This window comes from Martes martes (genome assembly GCF_963455335.1).
Source record: "Martes martes genome assembly, chromosome: 5".
Classification (NCBI taxonomy): Eukaryota; Metazoa; Chordata; class Mammalia; order Carnivora; family Mustelidae; genus Martes; species Martes martes.
This window is the reverse complement of record NC_137892.1, coordinates 41,616,967-41,631,197: the sequence shown is the minus strand read 5'-3', so window position 1 is coordinate 41,631,197 and position 14,231 is coordinate 41,616,967. Positions and strand designations below refer to the sequence as shown.

The 14,231-nt window shown below is 41.5% G+C and overlaps 1 protein-coding gene across 1 annotated transcript in view; it reads right to left on the bottom strand.

Annotated features, from left to right (window-relative positions):
- Positions 1-5,832: 5,832 nt before the first annotated feature.
- LOC308343283 (uncharacterized protein) overlaps positions 5,833-14,231 on the bottom strand; it is a gene marked incomplete at its 5' end in the record, with an annotated part of 33,978 nt that continues 25,579 nt past the window's right edge. The window contains 2 exons of the mRNA XM_080804321.1: positions 5,833-6,264; positions 8,449-8,584. Of these exons, the coding sequence (XP_080660447.1) occupies positions 6,165-6,264; positions 8,449-8,584 (236 nt within the window). The 3' untranslated portion in view covers positions 5,833-6,164. The remainder of the gene's footprint in view (positions 6,265-8,448; positions 8,585-14,231) is intronic.

The window sequence follows — 14,231 nt, the reverse complement described above, 5'->3', positions numbered from 1 at the left end:
TGGTTGGTGACAAAGCTGGGATAATATCATAGGCTACCAGTTAACAGTGGCGATCAGTGGCTGCTTTTGCTATGAAAAACAAAGTCCTGTCTCTGACACAGGACTCTGCTGTCTCCTGCTAGCATCCAAGGAACTATGGAAGGCTTCCTCACTAAATTGCATAGTCATTCCGATAGGAATTCTTTGGCCTCTAGGGCTCCCCTACACCCTTAAACCTATTTAAGTAGGATACAATCTCAACCAGTGACTTCCCAAAGATCCCATTTTCCTGACAAACTTCGCAAAGATTCCACTTCCTGAAAGTTCCCTTTTCCGTCCTCCCTCTATTTCCCTCCAAACAAACCCAGAGTTAGGGCTTCAGAGCTCCCCGAATTTATTTTCTTACAAGGTAAACCCACCTTCTCGGTCATGAGTAATTGGTCTCTTTGAATTTCTTTTCTTTTTTTTTTTTTAAAGATTTTATTTATTTATTTGACAGAGAGCACAAGTAGGCAGAGAGGCAAGCAGGGGTGGGGGGGGGAAGCAGGCTCCCTGCTGAGCAGGGAGCCCGATGCGGGGCTCGATCCCAGGACCCTGGGATCATGACCCGAGCCGAAGGCAGAGGCTTTAACCCACTGAGCCACCCAGGCGCCCCATGAATTTCTTAGAATCAGTATGGAAAGAGAGAAATTATTCTCTCATGGAGAACTGGACCTGAGAACATACATACTAGAAGTTGTGAGTTACAGTCCTCTTCCTCCATGTGGATGACAAAGCAGAGAATACCATTGTGTACATTATTCATAAGATGACATATATCTTACTTTGCCTGAGACATTTCCTGCTTATATCCATTGTCTCAGTATGATTATGGATAGTATATTTTCTCAAAATGTCCTGATTTGGAAGCTAAATTATATGGTCACCCTGATCACCCAAGATTCTGATGGCAAATGTTAGAAGCTGGACTTGGACAGCAGCTGCCTAGATATCATTATGGGTTCCGCCATCCAAAGTGAGAGACATAACATTCAAGCACTTGGAAAGAGTGGAGGGACAGCATTTACTGCTTTGTGGGAGCAAGTGCCTCTGAATTGGGAAGTCTCCTATATCTTTACCATGGAAAGGGGGGAGCTCCTTCTTGAGTTCAGTTTTCTGTAAGTGTTGCTGTGTAGGCCCTGTGTTATTGGTGGTATGCGGATTAGCTCGGCCTGATGTGTTGACCCTTGATATGATGGTTACAAAGGCTATTCTACCTTTATGCTCTGGCTGCTGACTTTATGAGTAAGCGGGCAAGCACTCTTCACGTGTTGATGCCACTAAGAGGCTGTAACTGTCATTGGGATTTTGACCAAAGTTTGTGCACTCATTCTCTCTGTCCACTAAAGTCAAGCTGCAGGGAGAAAGAAGAATGAAATGGGTACACAACAGGCAGGAGAACACAGAGAGATGAGGACTTGGGTTTTCTCCTTTGTTTCTATGCCTGGAGGCTAGCCCTGAGTTTCATTTTTGCCTTAGTTTCCAGAGAGGCTACCATTTGTTCATAATGATAATACCTTCAGGCTTAAGTTCTCTCAAAAACTTTTCTGTCACTACCAAACCTTAAAGTCCGAATCCAAATCAGAATCTAAACTCAAAGTCAGCAGGGGTGCCTGGGTGGCTCAGTGGGTTAAGCCTCTGCCTTCAGCTCAGGTCGTGATCTCAGGGTCCTGGGATCGAGGCCCGCATCAGGCTCTCTGCTCAGCAGGGATCTCCCGGGGTCTCTCTCTGCCTGCCTCTCTGCCTACTTGTGATCTTTCTCTCTCTATCAAATAACTAAATTTAAAAAATCTTTAAAGAAGTTAGCAGATTTAGTTTTCATCGGTGATCAGGTCAGTAGCTGGAATTCATGTGTTGATGCATTTACCACATGAATGTTGAGTGCTTAGTGTATGCTGGACATTGTGCTAGCTTCAGGGAATACAGTAAGTCAGACAGACATATTCCTACCTGCCTCCAGTCATCAAACCAGTAATTACAGATGTGAGGTCCTCCCCACTCATCTTCAGAAGATTAGGTAATGCACTAGCATAATTCAGACCTTGTTTGTGCCTCCTGAGTATTCATAGCCTGTGAAAAGTCACTGAAGTGAAAGACTCCACTCAAGAATGGGTTCCATTCTATTTGTGTGTGTGGTGTAAGAAAATGGTCTAGTTTCATTCTTCTGCATGTGGCTGTCCAATTTTCCCAACACCATTTGTTGAAGGGACTGTCTCTTTCCCATTGGATATTCTTTCCTGCTTTGTCAAAAAAAAAAAAAAGTTTGGAAACATATGAGGGATATTTTTCAACCAAAAATATACATGCATAAATATTGTAGATGTGAGCTGTGAGGTATTGTTAGAGTGGTTACTTTTTTAAAAATAGGCTTTTACCTCCCACTCTGGACATGTCTTTGAAATGGTTTTACATGGCTGTTCTATGGATTTGAATAGAAAAACATTTTTTATTTTTAAGATTTTATTTATCTGAGAGAGAGCGAGAATTAGCAGGTGAGGGAACAGAGGGAGAGGGGGAAGCAGGCTCCCTGCTGAGCAGGGAGTCCAATGTGGGGCTCAATCCCAGGACCCTGGGGTCATAACCCGAGTCAAAGGCAGACTCTTAACCAACTGAGCCACCCAGGCGCCCCTAGAAAACAGAATTGTACTATATGAGCCAAACCTCTGGAGAAAGCATTTTTTCTCAGAAGTCGGGGTGAGTGGGCGACAGATAAATCCAAGCCCAGGAAGGAGCTTGAGAGGTGATTTGGAAGCAAGGGATCATTGAGATCATGTTCTCAGGCTAAGTGGGCAAGGCAAATAAGGAAATAGACTGATTGTGTGTGGCATTCCCTTCTTAAATCATTGTGTTCTTTGATATTTCTTAATTTATCTTCACTAAATGTAATTCCCAAGTACAGAACAGTCCAGGGGTTTTCCTTTATAGCATGCACATTAAGTCAACAGATGAGGCAGAACAAGAATTGGAGTGAGACCAGCACGACTCGGGCCCATGAGGGACCTCCTGAGACAATTTGGACTTAGTTTAGGGCTTGCAGGAATACTGATGGAAAATCTTCCAATTTTATCAAGGATTTGGGCTAGCCGAGTTTTGTCAACAGCAGGCCAGTCTTGACAACTATAGGGCTCTGAAGTATAATTTTTTTTAAGATTTTATTTATTTATTTGACAGAGATCACAAGTAGGCAGAGAGGCAGGCAGAGAGAGAAAGAGGAGGAAGCAGGCTCCTTGCCGAGCAGAGAGCCAGATGCGGGGCTCGATCCCAGGACCCTGGGATCACGACCTGAGGCAGAGGCTTTAACCCACTGAGCCACCCAGGCGCTCCTAAGGCTCTGAATAGGGTGATACTATGTGGCATATGACCCAGAAAGCCTGAAACTGTAACTTGGCCCTCTCTGTTAAGTCCACTTAAGGTGGAAACCCTGACAGAATTCTCCTTCGTCAACCTCCCTCTGCAGGTAGTGAGGTGAGGGAGACAGGATGTATTGCTTCAGGAACAGTCCACAGAGATGTGAGGTCTATTTGTAGCCAGCTGACAAACCTCGCTAACAACACTGATAATCGTGTCAAGAGTTCACTGGGACTAGTCACTGTTCACTGTTTCTTGTACACTGTTCATTTCCCATAAACACATGTGACAGATACTATAATTATCCCCATTTATAGATGAGGAAACAAAAGCAGGGGGAGTTAAAGGAACCTGCCCAAGGTCACAGCCAGAAAGTGACAGAGCTAGAATTTGAACTTGGGCCTTCTGGCTACAGAGGACATGCTGTAATAATTTTTCTGCCTCTCCTTAATGTTAGCAGGCTGGTGGCAGCCAGTTCTTGGCCCATATTTGGTGCTGAATGACCATATATTGACTAACTGACCATTAGACTCACAGCAAGTTCTCCTTGATTTGCCCAAACGTGGGCTCATCCTAAAATATGCGGTGAGATAGTGCATCTGTAGAAGCCCGGCCCTGTGCTCTCCCCTCCCTCTTATATCGATTAAAGATGGAAACCTTGTGGATCTTGAGAAATGTTCTTAGTCTTAGAACTAAAAAGTTCTTTTTGAGTCACCTATCCCTTGAAAATTGTATCAAAGCTTAAAATTCTTTCCACATAGAAATGCTCACACATAATGTTGCTGAGGTTTTGCATAATGTATGGGATTGCTTATATCTCTAGAACCTTCCAGGAATAACAACAGTACTTTCTGAGGAGGATCTTTAAACTTTGAACATTGATACCTTTCACTTTCAAGTGAGTCATACGACTGCTTAATTCAGGGAAAATTGTATTCCCATTTTATTGAGGTGGTTGCCTTTGTTTTTCTCCTTCAGGGGAGAGCTCCGCGCCAGCGTTACAGTTGGCCGTGGTCACTAGCTGGCTGCCTGGTAACGGCACAGTTTGTATGTTCTGTGGCGGGGCTCCAGAAGGGCCGGGCGCTCCACTGGGGAGCGGATGTATGAGCTCCAGGTTTCTGACACGAACATTACTGATGCTGCCCTGCGGAAAGACCTCATTATTATCATGGCGAGGACCGGGTGAACAAAGGGACCATTGTCAGAACAGAGGGCTATCTGTTGTTGTTAATTGAATATTTTTGATTATGGTATTAAGTTGGTTAGAGTATCACAGCATGTCTTTTTTGGGGCATGGGTTCATTTGTGCAGCTTCTCGACAGGAGAACGAAGTAGCACATGCTCCCACACTCACAGGCCTCCTCTGTCCGAGCTGTAGTGGACGACCGCTGCAAGCTGTCGCCATCTTTTTGAAGAATTCACTGGCTTCTTCTGGGGGTGGGCACGGGAGGTGAAGAGTATAGGAGCGTGGCTTGACTTTTGATCTCTTTTTCACATTTAAGATTCTCTGTAAAATATCATTTGCATGAACCACGAAGCCCTCCGTGAGATCGTAGAGATAGAAACATGATGTATTGCTGGGCTAGATGTGTTTTAGCCCTCAGGCAAGGACCAGGACTGTTGGACAACTTTGGGAAGTGGATGATTACATCATCTCTGGGAAACCACACCACACCCTGGGTCACAATGAAGGGTCATAGGATGAGTGAGAATAACACTGGATGGAGGGATGGAGACCGGGGATCCGTTCCAGTTCAGCCATGAACAACTTTTGTGATTTTCAACAGTTGACTCCCTTCCTGAGCGGCAGCCATAAAGAAGAGGGGTTGAGCTGTAAGGGTCTTGGGAGCTCTGAAATACTATTATTTTGTAAAAAGACAAGACCTCAAATTTTTGGTTGTTGTCAGAAGCTCTTCCAGAGCACTTGAATTTAACGGTTGAACGCCCTGAAACTTGTTTTCCATGTTCCATTAGTAAGGGCATGGGACTTCCGAGTACCTCACAGCATCGTGGGCACACACTAGGATTGTTCCACTAAGAAACGAAGTCGATGCTTAGAATTCACTTTTGAATTTCTCTGAATGTCACTTCCAGGATTAAGAACGGGACATTCTTGATTTATTTTGTGTTTTCCCCTTGCAGTGTGACAGATATTCAGGTAATAATTCAGTTAATATTGTGATGCATGCCTTTGAGTTTTCTCCCCTAAGTGTAGCCTACTTTTCTTTATTTTATTTTTATAACAATACTTGGTATTATTTTCTTTCCTCAGGGAAGTCCTGGGAGGCACTTGGGCCAGTCGATTGTAAGATGGCCTGACAGAGACGACCTTGTTGAGTTGAATTATTTCCTCACCATTTAAGTCACTTCATTTCTATGATCTTAATTTACCTTCCCACATCCTGGCCTGCAGGCATTCTAGGAAGCCTACAGTCAAAGGACAGAGCGGAACATTTAACAAAGAATATGAAAGAGAAAATAAATCAACATTTATTGTATTTATGCTTTCAAAAGACAGGGGTATGGGACATACTATATTTTGATGCTAACATGTGCAGCCTGAGGGGCAAAAACATGGGGGGGGGTGGATTAATGATGTTGACGTAAGTTGTATTTCCTGCATGTCACATTAGATTTTGGTGCTTTGGTTCAAAAACAAAGTTATGATCTTACCACAAAGCTTTAGTGTATCTGAGGAGCATTCAGTTAAATGCTACATAACGAAAAATGCTTTTATTTCTTCCCACAGCAGATCAGTGATGATCTGTGGGTCCCTTCTCTTAAGATGAGGGTTTCTTTCACATTCTGGTCTCCTCTAGAGGTCGGTTCATGAAGTCTTGAATAGCCTGATGCAAAGGAAGCCACTTTTTGATGGATGCTTTCAGAGCCGTAATCCAGCTGCCGAAATAACAGTGCAGGCCAATTAAGCGATTTTTAAACAAACAGGTCATTTAAAACAATTACTGGGCTGTAGGAAAGTGAAACGTTAAAAAAAACTCTTAAATGTATTTCCTAATTGTTTCTTCTAGTTATTTAGTTTGAAATTAATACAGAAAGCCCTGATCCTTAGGTTTGGATTGAACGAAAAGGTAAGATATCAAATGTGGAATATACAATGGTAGCAAAGAAATAAAACTACGTTGATGTAACCGATAGGATCAGAAGAAGGCACAATGTTTGTTAACAGCGATTAACGGAGCTGTAAGACTTTTACAATCATTACTAGTATTTTATTGTTTCTAATTAAATTTCAAGTTCGAGTGGTCAAGTGTATAGTAATCAAATATTGCCATTAGGGCAAAATATTCTTTTTTACATTCTGCAAATCACAGCGAACTCTGCAGATTAACTCCTCTCTCTTTTCTACTCCCTTCTTTTCATTTTATTGGATGATGTTCCATAAAATGTACCCGTATATAATTTATTCTAAAGGTAGTTAATTGTTATTTTTTTAAAAGAATGGTTTGGGTCAGGTAAGTTCAGGTAGGGGAAGTATAGAGAGGTAACTAAGCATTCATTCCAGTGCAATGTGTCAGGAACATTAATAAGTTAATGTCCTTTGTGATTCTCTGAGAGGGGAATATAATTTGTATCATTTCTTAAATTTGCCTAACTATTTTTGGGGAGTAGGGCGTCTTATGAAGCCAGAATTATATGAACTACACTTTGTGAAACTCTGCTCTTAGGCTTTGAACTATTTCTCTAGTGATTCAATATTGTTTCCTATTGATAATATCCACTCATGGATTTGGCAGTGAAACCCAACTATTCAGAATCCACTCTTAAATCAGATAGGAGTTAACTTTATTTCATTGACCCCTTTTCTTATATGCCAGCTGGAGCCTCACCTTCAAGGGAACTGTCTTAGTCCGCCACCCAGATTGTGGAGCACAAGCCCAAGGAAACAGATCTTGGCAAAATATCTAACAATTCTATATTCCTTAACCTCCCACTCTAGCCTATCCTTAGGAATGGGAGGAGCAGACAGGGTTTACATAATGGGAGAAGGCCTAGGGAGAGTCCTTTGTTCCCTAAATGGTTACTTGCTGGAAACCCTGAAATTCTACTTTTTGAGTTTTATGTCTTTGGGCTAAAGCAACGTATTTGGTTCTTGTAAATACCCCTGAAAATTTTACCACGTTCTCTGTTTTAATAAATGACTGTGAATTTCTTTATTAGATCTTTTTTTTTTTTTTTAAGATTTTATTTATTTATTTGACAGAGAGAGACACAGCGAGAGAGGGAACCAAGCAGGGGAGTGGGAGGAGAAGCAGGCTTCCCGCAGAGCAGGGAGCCCGATGCGGGACTCGATCCCAAGACCCTGGGATCATGACCTGAGCCGAAGGCAGACTCTTAATGACTGAGCCACCCAGGCGCCCCTCTTTATTAGATCTTTTTGACCCAGACAATTGGGAGAAAGCATCTGGATGAGGTAAGGGATGGTCATCAAGCCGGTGAGGGTAGGAATGGGAGACAGAGGGCACTGGATGTCTTAGGGATTGAAATTAGATGGGGGAGGGTCCTCTATGTCCAAGAGAATACTCCTTTTGCCTCATGGTTTTGTCTCTGTTGACTCTACTGCTCTTTTTTCCCTCAAATCTTCATAAACCCAAGCACCCATTTCTGCCTGCCAAGCTGGGTAGTGAACATATTGAATTAGAGAGGTAAGTTCTATATCCTTCAGAGGCTTATAGCAAAATGAAACAACTGACCACATTTAGATGGACACAGCAGTAAGAGTTATATGAAAGGAGGCGAGACAGCGAATCTGAATTAATGACTTATAATATTTACAGCTAACTGTGTTAGTGGATCTTTTATGTTGAAATCTGAGTCAGTCACTGCTTTGGGAAGAATGGCGGATTCCTTTTTCATTGAAAAAAAGTACTTCCAGAAGAGTCATCTTCTATGCATTGAAAGAAAAAAAAATGCTGGGGAATATTAACTCCAGAGACTATGCAAAGAAAGGGAGAGACTTCATTGAAGGTGGGAGTTGAAATTGGAAAGTAAGGATAAGGGTGTTGCTAAGATGACTCTTGTCAGGGCAGATGATCAAGAAGAAACACGAAGACCTTGACTTACCGTTGGTTCTCTGTCGTATTCTCTGCACAGAAATAGAAGGTCTTGAACTCCTCAGATGGAGGTTCGAGTTCGATTACTGACTGCTTGAAGCTTAGGGTCTGCTCGTTCACCTTATATCCTTGTAGATACAGGCCACCTACAGAGGGAAAAAGATGAGGAGAAGAATAGGGAAAGAGTAAGATGGAGAAAAGGAATCTGAAAAAGCACCAAGAAAAAATTTTATCTGCAGGAACCTCTAATCTAGGTGTCTCATTTTACAGATGAAGAAACAGACTCAGGACAGTATGTGATTTAATCCACCAATGATTAATGTCAAGACTGGTCATAGAGGTGGTTTTCCCGGTTTTCATTTTTGTGGTCTTCTCACTGCATGTTCCGTATTTAGCTTTGGGTTCCCGTGGGTCTACTTTACCTGGAGGACACATTTTGAAATCAATTTTTTGGTATCAAAGAGTGACACCTGTGCTGTCACATTAGAGGAAAATTAAATAATATTTGATCGGGCAGAACCATTAAGACATCCTTCCTGAATAATGAGATTGCTAGCAGTTTCTAAAACCAACACAGATTCTCACCTTCTTTGTGCATATGCAAAACACATTTAAAATATGAACCAGCAGCGTGATAAGAGAGAGCCAACCTGAATTAAAATGAGAATGAATGACTGGTTTTAGGAGATAATTTCTTCCCCATGGTCCTTTGAATCCATGTTAGTGGGTATATATTGCTTGGTCTGAATTTTGTTTCCATTACTTGGGATAGGGAGAGCATATCAGTTTGGGGGAAGATGCTGGAAAATTAAAACCCTTTGTGTTTTATAGTGTCTTGATGCTCTGAGGTAACCTGAATCTCTTGTTGATACTCTAGACATCGCTAATATTGATAATTCGGTGTTTAAACCTCTTTCTTGCTCTTGCTAACTCTTGTTCTAATCTCCCATCCCCCCCCCCCCCAGGATGCACGTTAGCACTCTGACAATCATCCTATGCCAATAAGGGACTATGAAGGGAAGATTTGGTTCCTTTGAATGTGACTGACTTTGTTTTCCTTTTTTTATATTTGGTACCAACATCTGGAACACATACATTTTTTTTTCTTTTTAAACGCAAGTAGTGGTTTTTGGACTTTAAAATCTGTCTATTTTATAGAGGGGAGTTTAGATGCAGTACTAAATTCAAAACATGTTTTCATTTGAAGAGTCAGTTTTAAAGCTAACTTCTAGGAAAGCACTCATTTTAGAAATGGTTAGGTTTTCTTTTTCCCCCTTTAGTAGGCCCCAGTAAAATGGTGTTTGCCAAAATCTGAGATTGACATTAGCTGTCTTTGTGCTAATTCACACACCATAAAATTCACACATTTGAAGTGTGCAATCAGTGGTTCTTAGTTTATTTATGGAGTTGTGTGACCATCACCAGAATCTGATTTTAGTACATTTCCTTCACCTCAGAAAGAAACTCCATACCCATTATCAGTTACTCTCCATTTGCTACCCCATCCTATCACCAGGTAAACCAACCTCCTCTCTGTGTCCACGGATTTGCTTTTCCTGGGGTGCTCAGGATAAATGGAATCATACGTGATGTGGTCTTTTGTGACTGGCTTCTATCTCATATGCCATTTTCCAGGTTCATCCCTGTTGCCCTGTGTATCCGTTCTTCATTCCTTTTTTCTTGACAAGTGATATTCCATTGTATGGGCATACCACACTTTATTAGTTAGTTCAGGACATTTGAGTTTTCTTCATTTTTTGAGCTCTTACAAATAATCTTATGAATGTGTACAGATTTTTGCATAGATATATATTTTGGGGCATATACTGGAAGTGGAATAAGCAATGTGTTGGTTGTTTCAGGACCGTGGGCTACCTAAAGACATACCAAGGGTTAGTTTGCTGTCTTAATTCTCTGCTTCCAACAATAGTACAAAGTGTTTGTATTATTGCACTGGTTTCTGACCTTTTCCTACTGGTGACATTTCCCTTTCTCATATGTCTGAGCAGATATGAATACCCTCTCCCATCCCTTCCCTTTTTGAGAACAAATGGAAAGTTTTGTCCAAAAAGGTATCTGCTTCAAACAGGAGAGTTTTGGCCCCTTTTCTAACCAGTTATAGAGTAGAAATGATTGGCAGAAAAGACACCGGACTACAACCCCATTACCTCATTTGAGGTGACCTCATTGGGCCAGTCTCTCTGTTATTAAGTAGCAGCAGTGAATAGCAAGCTGGCACAACATTTGGACAGAGATTTCTCACAAGAACTATGCAAGCATTAAGTGTTCCATTTGTTGCAATAATATAAAATGTATCGGAGAAGTACACGCAGACCTTGATGTGATTTATTCAAGAACAATAGTTAATGGTCACAATTTGTTACTTTTACCTTCTGCTGGAGAAAAATAAAAGGGAAAAAAATCAGAAAGTATATGGTGAATGACAAGGGGCTTCAGGCCTATGAAGAGGCATTTGACTAAAGGGCTTTTGGAATACTGACACAGTGACTTTTTAACATTAGCCGGCACAGGCAAGCCAGTAATGCATGCTGTTCAAGTACGAGCACTTTCCTTGACAGTAAGCACAGACTTCAGGGAACCGACTGGTGCTATTTCTACAACTCTGACAGTACACATTAGAGGCGTATTTATCTAGCTGAAAGTAAAATGTGAGATTCACATCTAATGTGGTTTTCACAGGAAATTAGGGCCATATTGCTTCTCACATCGTGTACTTTCCCCTCATTTCACTGTTATCTTTCCCGGTCTTCTGTCTGTCGTCCGCAAGATTGCCTCGCTACCTCAAGTGACTGTTACAGTCAGTCAGTCATGTCCCAAACACTACAGATACCTGTAGAAGTGAGAAATATCACGTGAGGTCTCGTGGATCTCTCATCAAGAAGATAAACCAACGGAATAAAATAAATGTAAAATGAATTGAAAATAAGCAACCGAGATGCTATGGTCAGGGGGGTCTTGTCTCTGTGAAGTGGTGACCACAGAAGCCTGAGCTTAATAACAAAGCAACTAACATGGTAGACGTAGGAGAAAGATAATGGAAAGGAGAAGAAGCTTTTTTAAATACCCTAAGACTGTGAATGTGAAACTGCCCATTTAGCAAGCATGAATGCAGAGACAAGTGTTTTTGTACTTGAGTGTTTTTCCAACCTTTTTGGCTGTGATCCAAAGATGTAAATAAATGCAGAGCTCTACATTTTTAAATTTTCATACAGTTAGCCCAAAAGTTTTGTGAAGCACTGAGATGTATCATGATATTTTCTATGCAATTAAACTCAATTCTGTTGTATTTTTAAATACTTGTCACAACCTACTACGTCGACTGCATGACTCAGTCATGGGGTAAAAACCTGTAGTTTGATGAATAATGCTATAAATAGCAACCAAGACCTGCTTCACAGGGCTGGAGAACAAGGAACCAAAGAGGGTGGGATATGCAAGAGCCAAGCAAAGCTTGGACAATACACGTAAGGGAGGAAGTAACAATCAGACCAGTGCAAATGTCACTCACTTAGCATCACCTAGAACTGAAAATAAGTACTAGAACTCTGTATAATCTTTATGAATATAAAGATTCATATCCCGTGGGCGCCTGGGTGGCTCAGTGGGTTAAGCCTCTGCCTTCGGCTCAGGTCATGATCTCAGGGTCCTGGGATTGAGTCCCGCATCAGGCTCTCTGCTTGGCAGGGAGCCTGCTTCCTCCTCTCTCTGCCTGCCTGTCTGCCTACTTGTGATCTCTGTCTGTCAAATAAATAAATAAAATCTTTAAAAAAAAAAAAAAGATTCATATCCCGTGCATATAAAAATGATTACATTAAACTGAGTATTTTATTTTGATTAATGTATTTCTTTTATTGCCTATAGTGTTCATGGCACAGCATGGGTTCAGCCATTCTCAGTAAATTTCTCTGCTGCCTTTTGTCACAACTCCTGGTGAGGAGTTGCTGGACTACACGGACCATGGCTACAACAGTCATTGTGCTAATTTCTGGAGACTAGATACCCAGCACCGATTGCTACTTTAATAAGATTGATTTCTGGCAGGGAGTGCTCTCTCTAACATTATGGCTAAGACATTGGGCATAGGATCTGGATAGCATTTGTTCATATTTTGTCAAGTACCAGTGGGGGGACCACATCAGCATGTTAGTTAACTTCTCTAAGCCTTTGTTTCCCATTTACAATGGGGTAATAACAGTGGATGTTTTGCCAATACTAGTTTTAGATGATGAATATAAAGTGCTTATAAGTCTTGGACACATAGGAAGCATTCAGTGATAACATGCTAACTTTTCCCCTCCAATACACCCAAGCAGTATGATCCAGTCCTCTCAAAAAAACTGTGGCTCCCCAGGGCAGTGATACTTAGTAGACAGTAGAGAGAGGCATTTCTGTTTGGAGAATTTCTCCACAGGAGACTGGGATATGTCTCCATTGTAGCTTGGGTTTCGTTGTTCCAGATTGTTGGCTCCGGGCCTCAGGTCCTGATGCAAGTTAAGATGTACAAGAAGACTGGGAAGGACTCCTAGAAAAAGGATGCAGACCTCAATTCACAGTTCCAGTCTGGGGCAGGGGAAAGCACTCCAGAAGCTCTCCTGCACAGCTACCTTCATGCCAGAGAAGAGTGAGCTGCTGGTTAGCCCTCGGAGAGCTTCCATCCAGACCCAGCATCTGTCAGTGTGAGAGTGGGGAGGAGGTGGCAGGAAAGCGCATTTTCTGGAAGAAGGTGCATGCTCAGGCAAGTGGTATTTTTTTATTCAAGAAAGAGTAGAGTCATGTAAAACCCCAAATCACAGGCCTCTATTTTAGAACATGGCCTAGATATAACAATTTCTTTAGGAATTTCAGTAAGAAAATGTTCTTTTAATCCACATTTGAGATAATTTAAGCTAGAAATTGAGGGCCTGCGGACATAGGCATATTTAAGGTGTACAGCTGGGTAAGAACTGATGGGTTTGGATTAAACACGTTTATTAGTCAGAGAATGATATATTTTCAAGAGAAGAATTTAAAAATAGATAGAAATTAGGTAACTTCTTAGGGCTAGAAAGAGTGTGATATGGCAGAAGGGCGAGGCATCTGGTGGCCTGAGTTGTGGTTTTGCCTTTGAATTGGTTTTCTAATCTTCTAACCTTTCTCTACTATTAAGTGAAGGAAAAACAAACTATTCACACTTCATGGGAATGATGGCCATTTGGGGTGACTTGATGATTCATTCATTCATTCATTCAAAATACATAATATAGAATCATCTTTGGAGCCTATAGTCCCTTAGAAGAGATAAGATGGCTATCTAGAGGTAACATACAAGGTAGAGGGTGATAAGTGTCACAAGATAGGTAAGTGTGGGAGGCCAGAGAGGGGAGATACTTTGTCTAGGACCATCTGGGATTGCTATATAGCAGACATGGCTGGTGACTGAATAAGTATTTGAAGGACTGGTAGAATCTGGACAACTAGAGTTGAGAAATCAGTGGGTATAGACTTCCAGGGGAAGGAACTAAAACAAGCAAAGACATGGTGTCAGAAAAATGTTCAATGTGAGGTGTGTTAATGAAGTAGAACATGACCATGTTCGGTTAGAGTACAAGTCACTTTAACACAAGGAATGGAAAACAAAACCACAGAAAGGGTTTGGGGACAAAGTATAAAATTCTATAGTGCTCTGGAGGCAACAAAGAACAATGGAAGATTCTAGAAAGATATGTGCGAAGATAGGAGCTGAATATAAAGAGGACTTCCTTTTTTCCTCCTTGTCTATTTTTTCTTTTCCTT